General features: G+C 38.6%; 1 protein-coding gene across 2 annotated transcripts in view; it reads left to right on the top strand.

Moving 5' to 3' along the window:
- The first annotated feature begins 633 nt into the window (after nucleotides 1-633).
- nSMase (neutral sphingomyelinase) overlaps nucleotides 634-19,797 on the top strand; it is a 267,133-nt gene continuing 247,969 nt past the window's right edge. The window contains exon 1 of one of the 2 annotated variants that reach the window (XM_090407940.1): nucleotides 634-885. In XM_090407940.1, the coding sequence (XP_090264066.1) occupies nucleotides 842-885 (44 nt within the window). In that variant the 5' untranslated portion in view covers nucleotides 634-841. Of the gene's footprint in view, nucleotides 886-1,105; nucleotides 1,123-19,797 lie in introns of those variants that run through there. The other variant, XM_090407941.1, reaches the window with a different exon arrangement.

The following is a 19,797-nucleotide window of genomic DNA, read 5'->3' as shown; positions in this document are numbered from 1 at the left end:
CTGGATTTTTTATTTATTATTTTTTTTTTTTATTTTATCATGGAAACTCTGGTTTTTCGTGTCGTAATCTCAAGGAAATCGACTGTAGACCCTACACTATTTCAGACATTTAAAAGATTGTGTTAGTGTTAGGGATTACGAGATGGTGGCATTTGTTAGTCGTCTCTTCACTGCGCCCCGCTTAAATCACTGATAGCCTTGGGTCAGCTATGTCTGTTATTCCAGTGGAGATTGAAATGTCCACTCGTCTCCAAAAGTTAAATAGGGCAAAAACGGCTCCGTTTACTCCCAAGAAGGGAATAAAAAGGCATTAGGCTAATTTTTTTTTTATTTTAACCGAAACTGCCTGAAACTGTTTAGCGTGTTTTTTGGGAAGTATAACCAGAGTTTCCTTCAGCAAAAAATAAAAAAAATAAAAAAAAAATAAATAAATAAAAAATAAAATAAATAAATAAGTAGTTACTGTTATTACACCAGCCAGCTATTTCACCTATAATTGCAAGAAACTCTTATAAAAATTTCTGGCCTCTAACATTAATCAAATGAATGGCTTTTCCAGCTAAAAAAGAAAAAAAAAACTATTGCATTTTATTTTTCAATAGGACAGGCTGTTTTATACCAACGTAACGTTCGAAATCGACTGTCTCTTTTCTAAATAAAGGATATGTGGCATCATGCTTCTCATTGTGCTAATGTTATATTGAAATTTCCGTTTAGTCGTGATTCTGTGTCTCGTTGTACTAAATGAACTGGAGATTATCTCTTTACGATTTCAAAACGACTGTGGCGTAATTTATTATAGTAAATTAGTTTAAATGCCATATTCATTATTACATATGTGATGAAGATGGAAGTAGAGTTAAAAGTATTCACTCTGAATTTGTGGTAAGCTGTCAAGTTCATTGTACTGTTATTTATTATTATTATTATTTGACACCTCCAGGGAGTCCAAAGACTCATCGAGGGAGATGTGTACCAAAACATCGAACACTTGGATCTTTTCCAACTACTAACCGCGCTCAAACTCACTTAACTGAGCCATTAATAGCAGAGGCTCTACCAATCGACCAACCTCTGCCGGCCAGGTGATATATCTGAATAATTTCATATGGTGTCGAAAAGGTTAAAACATTTTTAAAGCAGCTTTGAAATTATTTTCCACTTAGGAGGTTTCTACATTTTTTAAAAAAAATATCTTAATTTCTTTTTTCGTTTTTTTCTCGTCGTTTCTGTATAACTTGGTGGTGCTTTTTATTATTGCTATTGTTAGTAGTAGTAGTAGCTCGATTATTATGACTTATCTGGAGGCAAAGATTCACGAGTTAGAAGTGTTTACCACAAATTATTACATCAGTGAGTTTCATAATAAAACTTATGGTGTACAGAGCCTATATGATTTACAGGACCATCAATGTATCAGTAACATATTGAATGTTCCAATCAGCCATACGATGTGTGTGCGTATATACATATATATATATATATATACAGGGCTTGACAAATTATGCTAAGTCGTACTTAGTATGAAAAAAGTGTACTTGCCAAAGCCCCACCCGCCTCCAATTTTTTATTGATATGTCCTAGTAAAGGGAAGCTAGGCAGCTGCTGCTCTTGTATTAACAGGTGCAACAAAAAGTGCAGGAATGATGGTTGCCAGTTCAGCAGAGCATTGACCATTGAAGTACCTATAGAATAGACAGTGCTGAAGCACTGCATCTGTGAGATAGAGGTTGAAGTGAATCTGTAAGAGAGGGATCATCTGTGAGCAAAATTGCTCTTTTATTTCTGGATACCATCAAGGATTTTTAGAGAAGTTTATGGTATACCATCCCAAATTTATGAGCAATATTCTAAGTATGAGTGGATGTGGGATTTTTATATAGTTAAGGAGAATTAATTTGGTTATTTGGTTTTCAAAAGGATAAGAGGTACTGAAAAGGGTCGAGAGTTGATTGACAGCTTGGAATCTAATATCTGGGATGTTGAGTGTGGAGAAATGTTGAGAATATATAGTTTACAGAGTCTATGGGATAGATGAGGGACAGGTTATGTGATAGAAATTTATAAGCTGGTAAGGGAACTTTTAACAGATTAATATTGAAGAGGTTTTTCATAGAATGATGGGTGATAGGAAGAGAACAAGAGGTCATCACTGGAAACTGTATAAGGACATGTGAAGCAATCTTTTATTGTATGGAAAATTCATTTCATGAGAGAGTAGCATCTATGTAGAATGTAAACGTATTTAAGGCATGGTAAGGTGAGCTACATGTATGACAGGGATTCCCCACAATGAGTCTTTGATTCCATGGAAGTCTGAGGATAATAATATTTCATCCTTTTTTTCAACAGTACTTGGGCAAGCTAGTTATTTTATAGATATTTGTTGGAAGAAGTCATTCACTCCAATTTTCTGTATCAGTTGATTATCATAATATTGAATAGTGTGTATCATTACCATGAAAAAAAAAAACCCTGCTTGTTTCAGCTTCATATTATTTATCATTAAGAATAAGTCTGCATAATATTTATGTCCTATTATTATCATTATTATTATTATCCTGTGATCCCATGGAGTCACAGACTCATCTAGGAAGTTCCTTTAGTCATACACACAGCTCATCATACTGCATCTTAAACACATTCATATTCTCTGTAGACACTGTGAACTCAGGCAATGCATTCCAATCATTCACAACTCCATGCAAAAAACTTGCTTCTCCCTCCTTTCTTCACACCCTCCTTATACAGCTTCCAGGGATGACCTCTTGTTCTCCCTCAATCTCCCACTATTTTATGAACAAAAACTCTTCAATGTTAATCCTATAACAATCCCATACTAACTTGTACTTTTCTATCATATCACCCCCTCTTCCTCCTATCCACTTGATTCTGCAGTTTGCATCATCTCAACCTTTCTTCGTGCTCAGCATTCCAGAGATTTTGGTCAATAACTTCTGGACCGTCTCCAACACCTTTTTGATACTTTGGAAAACCATGTGGCCAAATTTGTGTACACTAGTATATATTTGGCCTAATCAGAGCCTTATACAATGGAACCAGAATCTCCTTACTTCTAGAAGTCAGTGTCCTCCACATCATTCCAGAATTCATTGTGTTGTCCTCTAGGCTTTTTTCTCCCAGTTTATCTGGGGTTTTTCATCCCACAAGCAGGCAAACCGGCCCCGTGAACACACACGTATTACAGTCATGAATATTGCCCTTAGAGGATGTAGCAGAGGAGTGGCGAACCAGTTGCATTAATACGCCAGTAACCCCTCATTAGGAGGGGACTCAACACGTCCTAGGATGAACTAGAGTGATATTTTTAATATTTTTTTTATTGTAAACATAGCAATCTTATGTACAGGATTAACCGGTTTTTGGTTCTCTGCAGTTAGGCAGAGAGGTTACATGCTCATACTCGTGTTGAGGTATGTTTCATCGAAATATCAGTTATAAGGTGAATTACATTTTTTTAAAAATTAAATTAAACCCATTAACAGTAATTTTGACATGATACTGTATAAGAACATAAAATATGACATGTATTATGGAAGAACATAACAGTTACTATAGGACAATATTATCTATTTACATGAGAGTGACAGCTGATTAATATTTGCACTGTTAAGCACAAAAATCTTTCTTTCCCCTTTCTTTGGGGGGAGAGAAATTATGTCACTTCTGTGCTGGAAACTGGACTGTGATGCAGTCGCCCTGCTCAGCCAGGAGTTGATTCCATGGATTCCAGTCTTGGTGGAAAAGATCTAAGGTGTTGTTTTGCCTGTGGTGGTGATGCTCGTGTAGGATCTGACTTCTCACCTTTTGTTTGAAGACTGCAAGGAGTTGGTCAGCTGCCTCTCTCTGTGAAGTTGCTGTGCTGTCTGGTCTTGTATGTTTGAGGTAGAAACTATATATTACCGCTTTCGCAGTGATAAAGAGGCAATTGCAGAATGAATGAATATTTGACTCTGCATGGACGAGATTAAGATACTCCTCTTCTGTATGGAGACTACCACAGGTGAGAGCTGCCGTTTCCTGAGACAAACAGATTAATTGGGTGTTGACTGGACATTCCAAGTAGATATACTGGACTGTTCCTGATTGGTAGCAGAACAGGCAATTATCTGAGACATTTGAGTTAAATTTTCGTAATATAGATGGAGTGGGTAATACATTGTGCCACATTCTCCACTGATTATCGGCATCAGGTTTGATGGCTCTTGTGCGATATGGTAGGTCCCATTGAAATAGTGTTTGGTGAGATGATGCAGGATTTTCCAATAAAGTGCTTTGGTGCAACTGTTGTGTTAGTGTGCTGTAGATTTTGTTGCCAGGTGTAAGTTTCTCCATGAATTATTAGTTTTTATCAGAAAGATAGGCGGCAGATCTTCTGAGTTAGGAGGGCTAAGCCCCTCTTCCATTATGCTATCAAGCATAGCAGCTTGAAAAGCAGCCTTTACGGTGTGTATCTGCTCAGCCTGATTCCCGTATTTCAGGTTTTCGAGTGATTTTGGAAAGCGCCAGGTGAGGCTCGGAGAAAGAATGTCACCCAAGATCATCATGCCTTGCCAGCTCAGTGGAGGAAAGAAAATCTCTTTCTGAGTGATTGGGATTCTTACCATCATGTTGTGGAAGATGTGTTCCATTAGGATTTCAGGAAGGGATGCTGTCTTCACTGTGTGTGGAGGTTTAGCTTCTTCCATCTTCGAAGGGCATCTTTGTAGAAGTTTGTTAGATTTACTGGCATGTGCGCTGTTGTCATTCTTAAGTTTGTGGAGAGAGAGAGAAAGACCTCTAGTGGCAGAAGTGAAAATATATTCAGTGGTGCATTTGTGTGATATTTCCTGTTGTAGGGTATTAAAGAGAAATCGAGTGCAGAATGTTCTTATCATGTTGTCAATGCAGGTCAAGTTTTGTCCTCCATCTTTGAGAGAAGTACATAGCTTGGAGTAGGAAAGCCAGTTTTTTTTGTTCCATATGAATCGATAGATGGTTGACTTTATTTGTTTGATGAAGTGTATTGGTGGCGTGAGAATCTTTAGTGTATGGCCAAGGACACTGGTGGCTATTTGGTTAACAATTATTGTTCTCCCTCTTGTGGAGGCAGAGGCTTGTATTGCTGCCCACTTTCCTAGTACTTGCTTGAAACTTTTATTTAGTGTTTCCCAGTTCTTATCCACATAAGAGGGCATGTTTCCTAGGTAAATCCCCATGTATTTGTTTCCCTCTGCAGACCAGTTAGCAGACATTGGGGAATCGGTTCGGTTTGTTCATTTGCCACACCACAGTCCTGTAGTTTTATGTGCGTTTAGTTTGGCTCCTGCGGCTGCCTTGTATTGTTGGTATGCTATTTGTATGCTTATATTTGCAGGCTATAATTGTAACATCATCAGTATATGCTGTAATGGTTATGGTTTGGTAGGAAAGTTTAGGATGGGATGCCCTAAGCAGCATGCTTAGTCTACACAAAAAGGGCTCAATGGCAATTGTGTAAAGGGGACCAAAAAGTGGACAGCCTTGTTTAATTCCACATAAGATAGATAGAGAGCTATCCGCCATCACCCCAATATCTTCGATTTCCCCATCAACAATAAATTCTACATCCCACTTTGTTTTCCAAATTTTAAAACCTTACATTTCACAACATTGAAATTGAACCGGATCCTCACTGCTTGGGTGTCTTTACTCAGTCTTTTTAAGTTGTCTTGTAAGGCCATAACATCTGCTTTACTCCTCATCCCAACTTTGCATCATCTGCAATCAGTTGTATATCTCCATTCTAATCTTCCTCAATATTATTAACATATAAGTTAAACAACAGCAAGGAGCCTTAAACAGAGGTATGCCACTGGTGACTTTCCTTATTCTGGGATATTGCCCCCCCCCCCCCCTACAGAACTTGTTAATAGCTATCAGTCAACCAATCTCCCATCCAATGCACTATTATTATTATTATTATTATTATTATTATTATTATTTTTATTCAGGCCTCCATGGAGTCGATAGACTCATCGTGGGAGGTCCTTCCTAAAGAACATAAAGTGTCAAGACTCATCGAGGGGAGATCCCCCCCCCTAAGAAACACAAAGTCTATCATACCACTCCTTAAACTCATTGACCGTTATCGCTCTTACCACTCCATCAGGCAATGCATTCCACGGTTCAACCACCCTCCACGCAAAGAAACCACTCCTCACCCTCTTGCTGACAGTTTCCTTTCGTAACTTCCAGGGATGGCCTCTTGTCATCACTCCTTCCCGCTGTTCAACCAAGCGAAAGAACTCCCCAGTGTCAACCCTGTAACCACCTCTCAACAGTTTAAAAGTCTCAATCATATCGCCTCTCCTTCTATCCACCAAACTCTGCAGTCCACATTCCCTCAGCCGATCCTCGTAACTATCCTTGTACAGTCCTGAAACCATCTTTGTCATCCGTCTTTGTATCCTTTCCACAGTTAATTTATCCCCTTCAAATCCTGGAGACCAAATCTGAGAACAATAGTCCAAGTGTGGTCTGATCAGAGACTTATACAACGGAATGATAACCCTCTTATCTCTGCAGGTCAGTGTCCTTCTCATAATTGCAGCAATCCTTTGTGTTACCTTCACCACCTTTGCAATATGTCCCCTAAACTTCAGGTTTCTATCAACCATCAACCCCAGATCTCTTGTCTCCTCTACTTCCTCCAGCATAACTCGTCCCATAGAGTATGCTGCATCCCATCGATGTTTCCCAAACCTCAAGACCTTACATTTTGTTGCATTAAACTGACATCCCCATTCATTTGCCCATCGATCTAGCTTATTCAAATCCTCTTGCAGGGCTACCACATCTGCACTATTATTAATAATCCTTCCTAGCTTCGCATCATCCGCAAACAACTGAATATCCCCTTGCAATCCACTGGCAATGTCATTGATATAAAGGTTAAACAATATAGGTCCTAGTACTGAGCCCTGTGGGACCCCACTTGTAACTCTCTGCCTCCTTGAAACTGCTCCACCATACACAACACTCTGATACCTATCAGACAGCCAATCCTGAATCCAGTTGATCAATCTGACATTCAGACCCATGTGCTGCAACTTAAATATCAGCTTATCATGTGGCACCCTGTTAAATGCCTTTGCTAAGTCTAAGAAAATTGCAGTATATGCCTTTCCCTCATCTAATGTTCTTGTAACTTTATTATAAAAGGCTAGCATATTGCTAAAACAAGAGCGCCCTTTCACAAATCCATGTTGTCTCTCACAGATAACATTACCCTCATCTGCCCAATGTTGTATACCGTCCCTCACTACTTTCTCCAAGATCTTAACAACAACTGATGACACACACAGACTGGCCTATAATTAGACACTTCCAGTCTGTTACCACCCTTATGCAATGGCAATGTCATTGCCTTACCTTCTTACCTTCTTACCTTCCTTCCATTCCCTGGGCACCTTTGCCAAATCCAGACTTTCATTGAAAAGCCAGGTTAAAGGCACTGTCAGTTCCCTAGCCCATTCTCTCAAAACTCGTGGTGAAATACCATCCAGTCCCAAAGCTTTACTGACATCCAGAGTACTCAGTATCTGAAACCCACTCTCCTCCTGTACCTCTAAACCTCGAACCAGCCCTATCCCTAGCATTAAAACTGACTCCTCTAGGATGAAATACTCCAATAAAGCGTTCATTGAACAATTCCACTATGTCCTCTGCATCAGTCACTCTATTCCCATTTTTATCCCACAATATCATTCTTCCACAGTCATTTCTCCTCCTACTGGCCACATAGCTAAAAAATTCCCTAGGATTTCCTTTGGATCTTAGGACCAATCTCCTCATATTCCAGTTTCGCTTTCCATACCACACTAGTCCTTTTCTGGCCTGTGTCTTATATTCTTCATCCATCCTCTCTTCACCTGTCCAACTCTATCCAACTCCATCTGTTCTAGTTTGACTATCAACGTATCATGCAGTAATCTACCAAAAGGCTTTGCAGTGTCGTAGTATATTACTGTGTATCCATCTCCCACATGCAATGCTGTTGTCACTTTATTCTAATAAAAACATAACCCTCCCTTTAGCAAATCTCTGCTGTCCATCGAAGATAATAGCATTGTTGTCAACCCAACTCTGGATCCTGATTCTCATCAGTCTTTCCTTTAACCACAACAATTGACATACAGATTGGTCTATAATTTGATGCTTGAATTCTGTCACCTCCTTTATGAAGTGGCACAATCTTGCCTTCTTTCCACTCCTTTGGAACTTTACCCAGTGTAAGTCTCATATTAGACAAATATGTAAAGGCAAATGTCAACTCCCTAGAATATGTTTTCAAAATGCATGGTGATACATCAAGGCCCATAGTCTCTTAATATCAATTTTGTTTAATTCTTTTTATATCAATTCCTCACTCACCATCAGTCCCTCCTCTTCCTTCTCATCCATTGCTCTCAAACTCTCCATGATGTCACTTTCACAAGGATTAAAAACCTTTATGAACTGTCCATTAAATATCTCAGTTATACCCTGTGCAGCAGTTGTCCTTATACTGTTTTCTCCAATCAATGCCATCCTACCATAATCGTTCTTAATTTTGCTTGCTACATATCAAAACGACTCCCCAGGATTTTTTTGGCTTTTTGTTAGCTAACTGCTGCTCATACTGATCCTTTGCTACCCGTACTAACCGTGTCACCCTCCTTGCCTGTTATTTGTATTCCTCATGGAATTAATTATTACCACTCCTCTTATGTTCCTCCATAATGTCTTTTTTTCTCTGTATTGCATGCTTAATCTCTACATTCGCCTAAAGTCCAAAATTTGGCTCAGATACGTCGACGATATTTTTGCCATTTGGCCCCATGGCCGCGAAGCACTAGATACATTCCTTAGCCACCTAAACAAACAACACAAACGTATCCAATTCACCATTGAAATGGAAAAAAACAACTCTCTTCCTTTTCTAGACACACTTGTCACACATCTTCCTTCAGGCTGTCTCTCCTTCTCAGTTTACCACAAACCTACACACACAGGCCAGTACATACACAAAACTTCTTATCACCACCCAACACAAAAACTAGGGGTCATAAGCACCCTTAAACACAGAGCTTAAACCATTTGTTCAAATGAACAAGCTCTTAACCATGAATATGAGACCATCAAACATACCTTTATAAAAAATGGATACAGTATAAAAACCATTCACAAGATCCTCCACAAAGATACCACTAATAACAAAAAAGATTTCAAGAATGCTATTGCTATACCATATGTTAGAGGCATTTCAGAAAAAATAGACAGAATGCTACACAAATACAACATCAAAAACCACCTTTAAACCCCCGACAAAATTAAGACACCTACTCAGTTCTTCCAAGGATCCCCTGCCACACCTAGCCCACCCAGGGGTTTACAAAATAGATTGCACATGTAACATACCATACATAGGGGAAACAGGGCGAACCATCCCAATCAGAAAGGATGAACACAAACGTCACATAAAATGCCTCCATTTTGGAAAAACCGGCCTTTCTGACCACACACACTCTAAACTTACCATAGTGATTGGAAAGGTACCAAGTCCCTACATCCATCAAACCCTGGTTCGAGCGGAAATTCAAGGAAGCATGTGATATGCTCAAACATGATCCGAATCTGAATAAAAATTATGGTCTAACCATTCCAAGAATGTGGAGGACCCATACAAGAAGACTTGGTGAAGTGGTTATTTTTTTATTTTTATTTTTTTGTTCCTGAACAATCAATAGCAACCTGCACTGTACAAATCCAGAAGATAATCATAATATAACAATATAAACTGCATAATTCCAGAAGAATCCTAGTATCTGAGGACTTTAGCAGTTTATTGTAGTTTTATTGGGTTTTTTTTTTTTTATCACTAGAGGGTAGGCTAAGAAAAAAAAGATTAGTTAACAATGTAGATGTAATTTACCTGTATAGACTGCAACAGCATGTAGCTTGGTTCTTATACACATGTATCCTGATGACCTCAATACAGGGGTTGAAACGTCAAGTTATTATTAATCAGTAAAATAATCTTTTCAACACGTGTGTTTTGTGTCCCTAAATTCATAAATATTAGTGCTGATCACTGTGTAACCTTAAAATAAAGAGTCTACATTCATTCATTTCTTGAATATTTTTATTTAGGCATTCAAATCTCAGAACAGGGAAGATTCCACAGGAGTGCAAAAAATGTAGGGCAATCCCACTGCACAAAGTGGGTGCACAGAAGAGCGACGTATCCAACTATCAACCAATCAGTATCTTAGGAGTAGTGAAGATTTTGGAAAGTTGGTAAGGGCTCGTATTTAGAAATAGGTTGACAGAAAATCTGTACTTTTCAACAAATAGCATGGTTTACTAAAGGAAAGTCACATTTTAGCAACTTGCTCACATTATATAATAATGTTACCACTGAGTTAGACAAGGGAAATGGATACATAATGATAGTTTTGGATTTTGCTAAGTCTTTTGACAGAATACAGCTTGGAAGACTGTTGCATAAATTGGAGCATATGGGATTGGCTTCTAAAGTATTGGCATGGATAAGAGAATGGCTGCCTCACAGATATCAAAAAGTTGTATGGGGGGGGGTGAATCAACAAGATTCAAGGTAAGCAGTGTCCGCTCGGTTAGCCTAGTGGCTTTGCGCTTCGCAACCATATGCCTGGGGAAGGAGTGTCCCAGGTTTGATTCCCGTCAACGACATAAGGAGTTGAAGGATCTTCCTCAGCTCCTTATGTCGTTAAGCCAAGTTAGCCGGTCTTGGATGTGGACAGCAGGATTTTTTCTGCCAGTTTATCTGATGTTTTTCATCCTGCAAGTAGGCAAACCGGTCTGAGGACACACGGATTACAGTCAGGAATATTGACCCACCCATAGGTCTGATTCGTCTGCCGATGCTGGTTCCGGAGCTTGGATAAAATTGGGGGGGGGGGGACTAAATGATACAGTGAACTCCCGTAAAAAGAGGGGAATGCTGTATCATCACACTGAATTTATTTATTTAAGGTAACCAGTGGTGTACCTCAAGGATCAATCCTTGGTGTATTGTTTTTCAATCTGTACATTGACATTGGGAAGGATTTGACATGCAACATACAGCTATTTGGTGATGCAAAGAAAGATAGGATGATCAGGAGTGCTGGTGATATGCAGTACTTTCAGAATGATTTGAATAGGCTGGAATTGTGGGCATGTGAAAATGGCTGTCATTTCAGTTAATAAATATAAGGTCATGCACTTTGGTGTGATTAGATATCAAATGTTGTATTATATTGGTGGGATTATGCTTGAAGAAACTGATGAGGCCAGAGATCTTGGAATTTTTAGTAGACAGTAAGTTGAAGTTCAAGGATCATATATCAAAAATTTTAAATACAACTCTGAGAATAATGGCAGTGCTGAAGCAAACCTTAACATGTAAAGATGAAGTCAATTTTCTCTTTACAAAGCCTTGGTAAGACCTCACTTGGACTATTCTGTGCAGGTCTCATCTCCTGGTTTCCATGTTGATTCTGACACAGTGGAGAGAGTGCAAAGGAGTATCAAAAATGATATCAGGATTGTGGAATACTGATTATGAAGACAGAGAATTTGTAAGCCCAAGACACTAGCAAACAGAAGAAAGAGGGGTGATATGATTGAGACTTACAAACTTCTGAAAGTGTTATATAGAATTTCAGTAGATGGAATTTTTCATTTTATGGATGATGGGGAAAGGATGTGAGGGCATCCATGGAAGTTGAAATGCTGTCAAGAAAGGGAATTAAGGCTAGATTTTTCTCTCATAGAGTGGTGCATGATTGTTTTGGATTGCCTTTTGATGTTGTGTGTGCGCAAGTAGCATGAATGAATTCAAGAACAGGCATGACAGCTGGTGCGAATACTATGGCCTTCCTCGATAAGTTCCTGACTCTTATAATAATAATAATAATATCACCAAAGCAGTATTGATCTCCTTTCCACCCAGCTTATCATTCCATGCTACAGCTGCAAGTTGTTTCCTGAGCTTCTCATTTTCACTAGCCTTATAATTCCACATATACCTGTTCCTCACACAAGTCCTGACATGGCTAGCAGCATCCATGTAATTACTTCATGATCACTTTCAACAACTGGAGGGTGATTTGTCACCTTATTTATAATAGCATTCTCTGATGAGATGATCAAATCCAAAACCCTCAATCCACTCATGTCCTCTGTTACATACTGCATGAGGTAGTTGGCCCTCAAAAACTCAAGAAACTCATTTTCTTTACTGCTGGTTCTTGACGAAAAATATATTCTTCCATCTCTGTTCCTGTCAGGATGTCATCCAATCATGTCTTACTTATTCCATGAATTTTTTGGTCTATAAACTCAATCAATGCAACGATTTCATTTGTTTTATTTCTGATACTTCTGGCATTCGTATACAAACATTACAGCAACTTCTCCATACTTTCCTCAGGCCATTTCATTTTCTCCTTACTCACCACCCCATAATCCTTCAAATCCAACTGTTTCCCTACATCTCTTTCCCCGTTTTGTCCCTCCCCCCCACTCTTCTCCATATTTTCTTCAAACCATTTCATTTTCTTCTTACTCGTCCCATAATCCTCTTCAAATGCAAACCCCATGAACACATACACGAATCTACAGTCATAAAATACATTCTTAATCTCTTATTAGGAGGACTCAACCCATCCCAAGGGACAGAGAGTAAAGGGGAAATCCTCATACAAAATAATTAAATAAAGTACTCTCCCTTCCAGTTTTACATCAAACAATGCATTCAGAAAGCTACGAGATAAGGCTGTGTCTTGTCTTTGATTCTCTTCAACCTATACACAAGAAATATTTACTAAAATTTGTAACCTTACATCCCTTTCCCCATTTTGTCCACACACACACCCACCCACTCCACTCCACTCTGGAGCATCAACCTTTTCACACTGTGTTCCCCTGTCCACTTCTGAGTCTTGCACAGTTCTCTTTGCTACACACTTCTTCATTCATAGGCACCACTTCAATCTCTCCTTCCTTACTCTTTCACATAACTTTTTAATTGCCCACATTTATTCTTTGCACTCATTACTCTTCCTAGAGCCTCCTTAGCTCAGTTGGTATAGACGAAGTCCTTTGGTTGGAAAGACCTGGGTTTGATTCCTATCCATGATGTGCGGAACCTTTATCTTGTCTCTTTCAACTAAAGAGTTTGCCCGTCTCATACGGAGATAGGGGTATTTTCACTTGGAAACTCAGGTTTTTCATCCCCCAGAACAAGCAAACCGGCCCCATGAACACACACACGAATCTACATCATAAAATACATTCCTAATGTCTCATTAGGAGGACTCAACCCATCCCAAGGGACAGAGAGTAAAGGGGGAATCCTCATACAAAATAATTAAATAAAGTACTCTTCCTTCCAGTTTTACAGCAAATGATGTGTTCAGAAAGCTACGGGACAAGGCTGATATGCAGATAACATGGTTCATCTAGCTGGAAACAAATATGACTTCAAGATTCTTATAGATGAAACCCTCAAGTGCAGTGAACAGTATGGCCACAGTTCCAACTTTAAAAAGACAAAAAGCATGATAATTTCAAGAGAAAAGGAAATACCAAAAATATACATGAATATAAAAGGAGATAAATTAGAACAGGTGCAAACATACATATACCTCGGACATATACCAGAGATCACAGAGAATGGCAGGACAGAAGATGAAATTAGAAAAAGCATTGAAATTGCAAGGTCAACTTTCAGTAATATGAAAAATCTACTGACATCTAGAGAATTAGATCTAAGAATCTTCCAATGTTACATATGGTCCACATTATTGAATGGAGTAGAGACATGGACACTCTCCAATCTGAGTGTGAAAAAACTTGAGGTTTTTGAAATGAGGATGCCTCGAAGAATTATGAAGATATCATGAAAAGACAAACGAAGAGGTACTAGTGATGATTGGTGAAAACAGAGGCCTGATAAAGGAAATTAAAAAGTGAAAAGTCAACTATTTCAGACATATTCTTAGATGTAACTTCCTACAAAGGACACTTCTTGCAGGAACTGTTGAGGGAAAGAGAAGGAGAGGAAGACAAAGACTGGTGGATGAAAAATATAGAAGACTGAATCTATCTCTCATACGAGGAATGCAGCAGAGAGGCAGAATAGGACATGGTTTCTACCATGCGAGACACATGGTAATCGATCTCCTGTAGGGAGAAGACACCTGACAGGACTGGAGAGGTAGTTATTTTTTATTTGCAATTACTAATTATACAACACAGTTCAGTAGACAAATATGTATAGCATTTTGTAGACTGTATGAAGAGAAATCAACTTCTAAAAACTCTTGCAGATAATGAATTCCCAAACCAAATAATACCATCATTCTACATTCTTTATAAATATAACTTAACGGGAGTCAAATTGGGAACAAGTATCAAATTGAAAAGCAATAAATCATGACATCTGATAAATAAATAAATAAATAAATATATATATATGACAGAGATTGTGTTTATGTATATAGACACATACACCGTCATCAGACATTTCTTTTAAATATCCCAATATGAAGTGATAGCCATCCTGATGATCAATTAGTCCTGGACAGTAATTTAAATATCCTCATTGCTGAAAAATTTAGTATGGAAATATCAGCTGTAAACGCCTGGTGTGAAGGGAAGGCTAATGGAATGAAATATACGGTGGGGTGCTATTATAGACCTGGAGGCTCAGTTGCAGGTGACGAAGAAATGCATCACCAACTTAGTGAGTGATTATTATGGGTCACTTTAATTACCCAAACATTGATTGGGTAGATGAGCAATCTCATGATAAGAATGAAGAAGAATTTATTGAATCGTTGTGAGACAACTTTCTCAAGCAGCATGTGAAAGAAAGAACTTGAGGTCATAGAGTGTTAGATTTATTCATAGCATCAGATGGGGTCTCTATTAAGAATATGACTACCTACCCTTCTCATCCATCCCTTAGAACAGTCGATGCCCCCCCTCTCCCAATGAGGGGCTTACAATCAATTAATGCATCTGGTATGTCACTCCTCTGCTGCATCCCCCTAAGGGCAATATTCATGACTGTAATCTGTGTGTGTAATTCATGGGGCTGGTTTTCATGTTCTCATGGACAAAAAACCCAAGTTTTTGGGTGGAAAAAATCCCCTGCCTCTCTATGAGACTAGCTAACTCACCTTTTGTCGAAAGAGGTTAATAAAGGTTTCTCACATCACTGACATTAATCAAACTCAGGTCTTTCTGACCAAAGGACTTTGTCTATATTGACTGAGCCATGGAGGTTCTGAATATTTATGGAGGCTAGTGAATATGAAGTGAATTTTATCAGCGAATATGAAGAATGTGACGATTTTACTAAAAGTTGGTGACAGTGATCATGCCATGCTTTCTTGGACAGTATCTAATTATATTAATGTTCCTATCAGAACAGGTTACATGCTGAACTACAAACTGGAAATTATGATCAACTTAGTAGAATACTGTGTTTGGTCCCATGGTATCAGTTACTGAATAGGAAAAATGTCAGCAGTACATGGGAATCTTTGAAAAACTGCTTAAATGAGGTGGTATATAAATGTATCCCTAATGTTTGAAGAATAAATAGGGAATGAAGTGGATGTGCAACTTTATTAAGCAAGAAATCCACAAGAAAATGATGTGGAAAGAATATCGTGAGAATAAGAGTGATAGGAGTTATGAAATATATAGAGTGCAGATCAGAAAAGTAATGAGTATTGTGCAGACAGCTAAATTGGAGTATGAAAAGAAATTGGCTATGCCAATTTTATCGTTATTCCTCAAACAAAAGAAAGAATGAATGTGGAAGAAGAACTTTACTGATTGCAGATGGTACTCTAGTGTCAGAAGCTAATGAGATTGTTCAGTTAACGAGTGCTCACTTTGCTAAGATATATCAACCAGGTGTATGTAACGTGGTGCACAGTGCTACTGCTACATTGGATGAAGAGTTAGAAGTGCATGAAAATGAGGTTGAAGCATAACCTGGATAAAATTTGTCAACAGGGAGACAGATGCAATGTCAGCACATTTGCTAAAGGAATGTTCAACAGAATTGACTAGGCCTTTCACATGTTTGTATAACATGAGTCTCAGCTCAGGAATGGAAGGAATGTATGATAGTTCCATTGTACAAGGGTGGTGTAAAAACTGCTGTTTAACTACCAACCTATCAGGATCTCTAGTGTAGTAATGAAGATTTTAGAAAAGTTGGCAGGAACTCACAAAAATGGGTACACAAACAAGCTATACTTTGCAAGAGCAGCATGGCTTTGCTAAAGGAAGGTCATGTTTTAGCAATTTGCTCATATTTTATAACAATGTTATGACCGAGTTGTTGTTATTATTATTATTACTACCCAAGACCACATGGAGTCAAAAACTTATCTAGGAGGTCCTTTTATATACACACAGCTCATCATACCCTGCTTTAAACGCACTCAAATTCTCTGCAAACACCACACTCTCAGGCAAGGCATTCCAATCATTCAGAACTCAGCATGCAAAAAAACTTGCTTTTCACCAATCAAAGTTTCACCAGTCAATGTCATCCTTCCATAATCATTTTTTTTTTTTTTTGCTTGCTATATATCGACAGAACTCCTTAGGATTCTTTTTGGCCTCATTAGCTAACTGCTGCTCATACTGCACTTTTGCTACCCTTACCAACCCAGTCACCCTCCTTGCATATTCTTTGTAATTCTCATGGAATTGCTTATTACCACTCCTCTTACATTGTTTCCATAATGCCTTTTTGTCTTGGTATCTCATGCTTAATCTCTTCATTCATCCATTTCACACCTACCCTATTTAACCTTATGACCCTTGAAATACATTTAGACATTGCTTCTACAAGATAGTTCTTGAAAATTCCCCAAGCTACATTGATTTCTTTTCCGGCTAACTCTTCATTCTATGCTACACCAGCAAGCTGTCTCCTGAGCTCTTCATAATCACCTCCCTTGTAGTTCCATATATACTCTTTTCTCACAGAGGTCCTCACACTGCTGGCAACCACCCAGGTAATCACCTCATGGTCACTCTCACCAATCGGTGTGTGATTGGACACCTCATAATTACATCCTCCGATGAGATGGTTCAAATCCAAGACCCTGTCCTCATGTGCCCTCTGTTGTATACTGTCTGGGGTAGTTGTCCCTCAAAAACTCAAGAAACTCATTTTCTTTACTTGCAGTTGATATCTCATCATTCCAGTCTTTATTGCCATAATTAAAATCACCCATAATAATAACCCTTTTCTTATTTGCTTAGTTAATTTGGATAAGTTGGATAAAGAGAATGGATACACTACGATAATGTTGGATTTTGCTAAGACATTTCATAGCATACCAAAGGAAAGGCTGTTGAATAAACCGGAGAATATGGGATTAGAATATAAACTCTTTTGAGTTGGATCAGTGGATGGCTGACAGACAAATATCAAGGTTACAAGTGGGGTCCCACAGGGCTCAGTACTGGGATCTGTATTGTTTAACCTTTATATCAATGACATTGTCAATGGATTGGAGGAGGTAATGATTGATAGAAAACTGAATTTCAGAGAACATATTGCAAAGGTGGTGAAGGTAACCCAGAGGATTGCTGCAATACTGAGAAGGATGCTGACCTGCAGAGATAAGAGTTATCATTCCATTGTATAAGACCCTGATCAGACCACACTTAGACTATTGTTCTCAAATTTGGTACCCAGAATTTGAAGGGAATAAATTAACTGTGGAAAAGGTACAGAGGGAGATAACAAAGATGGTTTCAGGACTTTACAATGTTAGTTATGAGGATTGGCTGAGGGAATGTGGACTGCAGAGTTTGGTAGATAGAAGAAGGAGAGGTGATATGATTGCGACTTTTAAACTGTTGATAGGTAGTTACAGGATTGCCACTGGGGAGTTCTTTTGTTTGGTGGAACAGCAGGAAGGAGCGATGACAAGGGGCCATCCCTGGAAGTTGAAAAAGGAAGCTGTGAGCAAGAGGGTAGGGAGTGGTTTCTTTGCATGGAGGGTGATTGAACCGTGGAAATGCATTGCCTGATAGAGTGGTGAGAGCAGGAACAGTCAGTGAGTTCAAGGAGTGATATGATAGACTTTGTGATTTTGTGTTTCCTGGGAAGGACCTCCCATGATGAGTCTTTTGACTCCATGGAGGCCTGAATAATAATAATGATACATTAATGCTATTAGAAAGAGTCTTACAGGAGATGTGTAATGTTTGCTGATGATGTGAAGATATGCAGGGGCAATCAGGAATGTTACTGATATCCAGTACTTACAAAATGATTTGAATAGGCTGGAAATTTGGGCAAATGAAAATGGCTGTCAGTTTAATGTTTGTAAGTGTAAATTATGCACTTTGGCGTGATGAGATTTCTAGTGACATATTATATTAGTGGGGTTATGCTACAAGAAACTGATGAGGCTAGGGATCTTGGCATAATGATGGGTAGGATTTTGAAGTTCAAAGGTCATTATTTCAAAGCAAACACAACTCAGAAGATGGTTGCGATGTTGAAGCAAACCTTGATATCTAATTATAAGGAAGTCATTTTGCCTGTTTGTAAGGTCTTGATAATACCTCATCTGGATTACTGTGTGCAGATTTGGACTCCCGGGTTTCAAGGGGATAAAGAAGCCACGGAAAGAGTGCAAAGAAGAGTTGCAAAGATTATATCCAGATAATGGGATTTAAATTATGAGAATTGCAAGTGTATGCATTACAGACTCTGGGTAACAGGAGAAAGAGGGTATGATGGAGGTCTGTAAACTTTTTGATGTATTTTATAGGATATTGTCTGATGAAATTTTTCATTATATGGTAGGTGGGTAGAGCACACAGGAGCATCCATGGAAGTTAAGTTTGTTTGTAGTCAAGAAAGGGGTAAGAGCTAGGTTTTTCCTCTCTCTCAAAGCAGTGAGTGAGTAGAATAGTTTGTCTTTAGGAATAGTGAATGAATCTAGTGAATTTAAGACATCTGGTTTGGGTGATTTATGTTATAGCTGCCCTTGATGAGTCATTGACTCCCTGGAGTGAATTAAAATGTATATTGGAAATAGTTTGATGTTAAGTCTTCAGTAAGTATACATCATAGGTGGACTCTTCGGATGTCAAAGGGAAAGTGGATGAAGAGATAGATGTATTAATGTTATTTAAAGAGCTTGATTTTAATGCCGAAACTGAGTTTGATGGGATATTAGCACAGGCTCTGAAGGAATGTGCAAGAGTTAGCATTTTCCCTGATCTGTTTAACTTGTCTCATCTGTGATTCCTAATGAGTAGAAGGAGAGCAAGATAATTCCAGTATATATGGGTTAAGCTACAATCTGTGCAATGAATTATAGACTGCTTAGCATTTCTGGCATGTTCAAGGTTTTGGAGAGGTTGATTAAGAATTGCATCTAGAGGTGGATAGATAACTCTGGTATTCTGTATAGAGAATTTCATAGGCCTTGCTTTAACAGTATTATAACACATGGATGTTTGTGATTGCCCACGGAAATACCAGTGGTGGTCAGTGGTAGATGGCGTTGGTGTAATTGCAGTCAGTTGGTGATTGAATATTGGAGACGGAGCTGTAGAGCAGGTGCCCTCCCTTGATGAATGCTTGACCCTCCTGGAGGTGTCAAATAATAATAATAATAATAATATCATTATTATTAATGCCGAGGCAGAATAAACTTGTGACATGGATAAGAGAGAGTGGCTGAGTGA

The sequence above is a fragment of the Typopeltis vanoorti genome, chromosome 18, assembly GCF_054136105.1.
Source record: "Typopeltis vanoorti isolate ZY-2024b chromosome 18, IOZ_Tvanoo_1.0, whole genome shotgun sequence".
NCBI classification, from domain to species: domain Eukaryota; kingdom Metazoa; phylum Arthropoda; class Arachnida; order Uropygi; family Thelyphonidae; genus Typopeltis; species Typopeltis vanoorti.
This window is presented reverse-complemented; position numbering and strand designations above follow the sequence as displayed.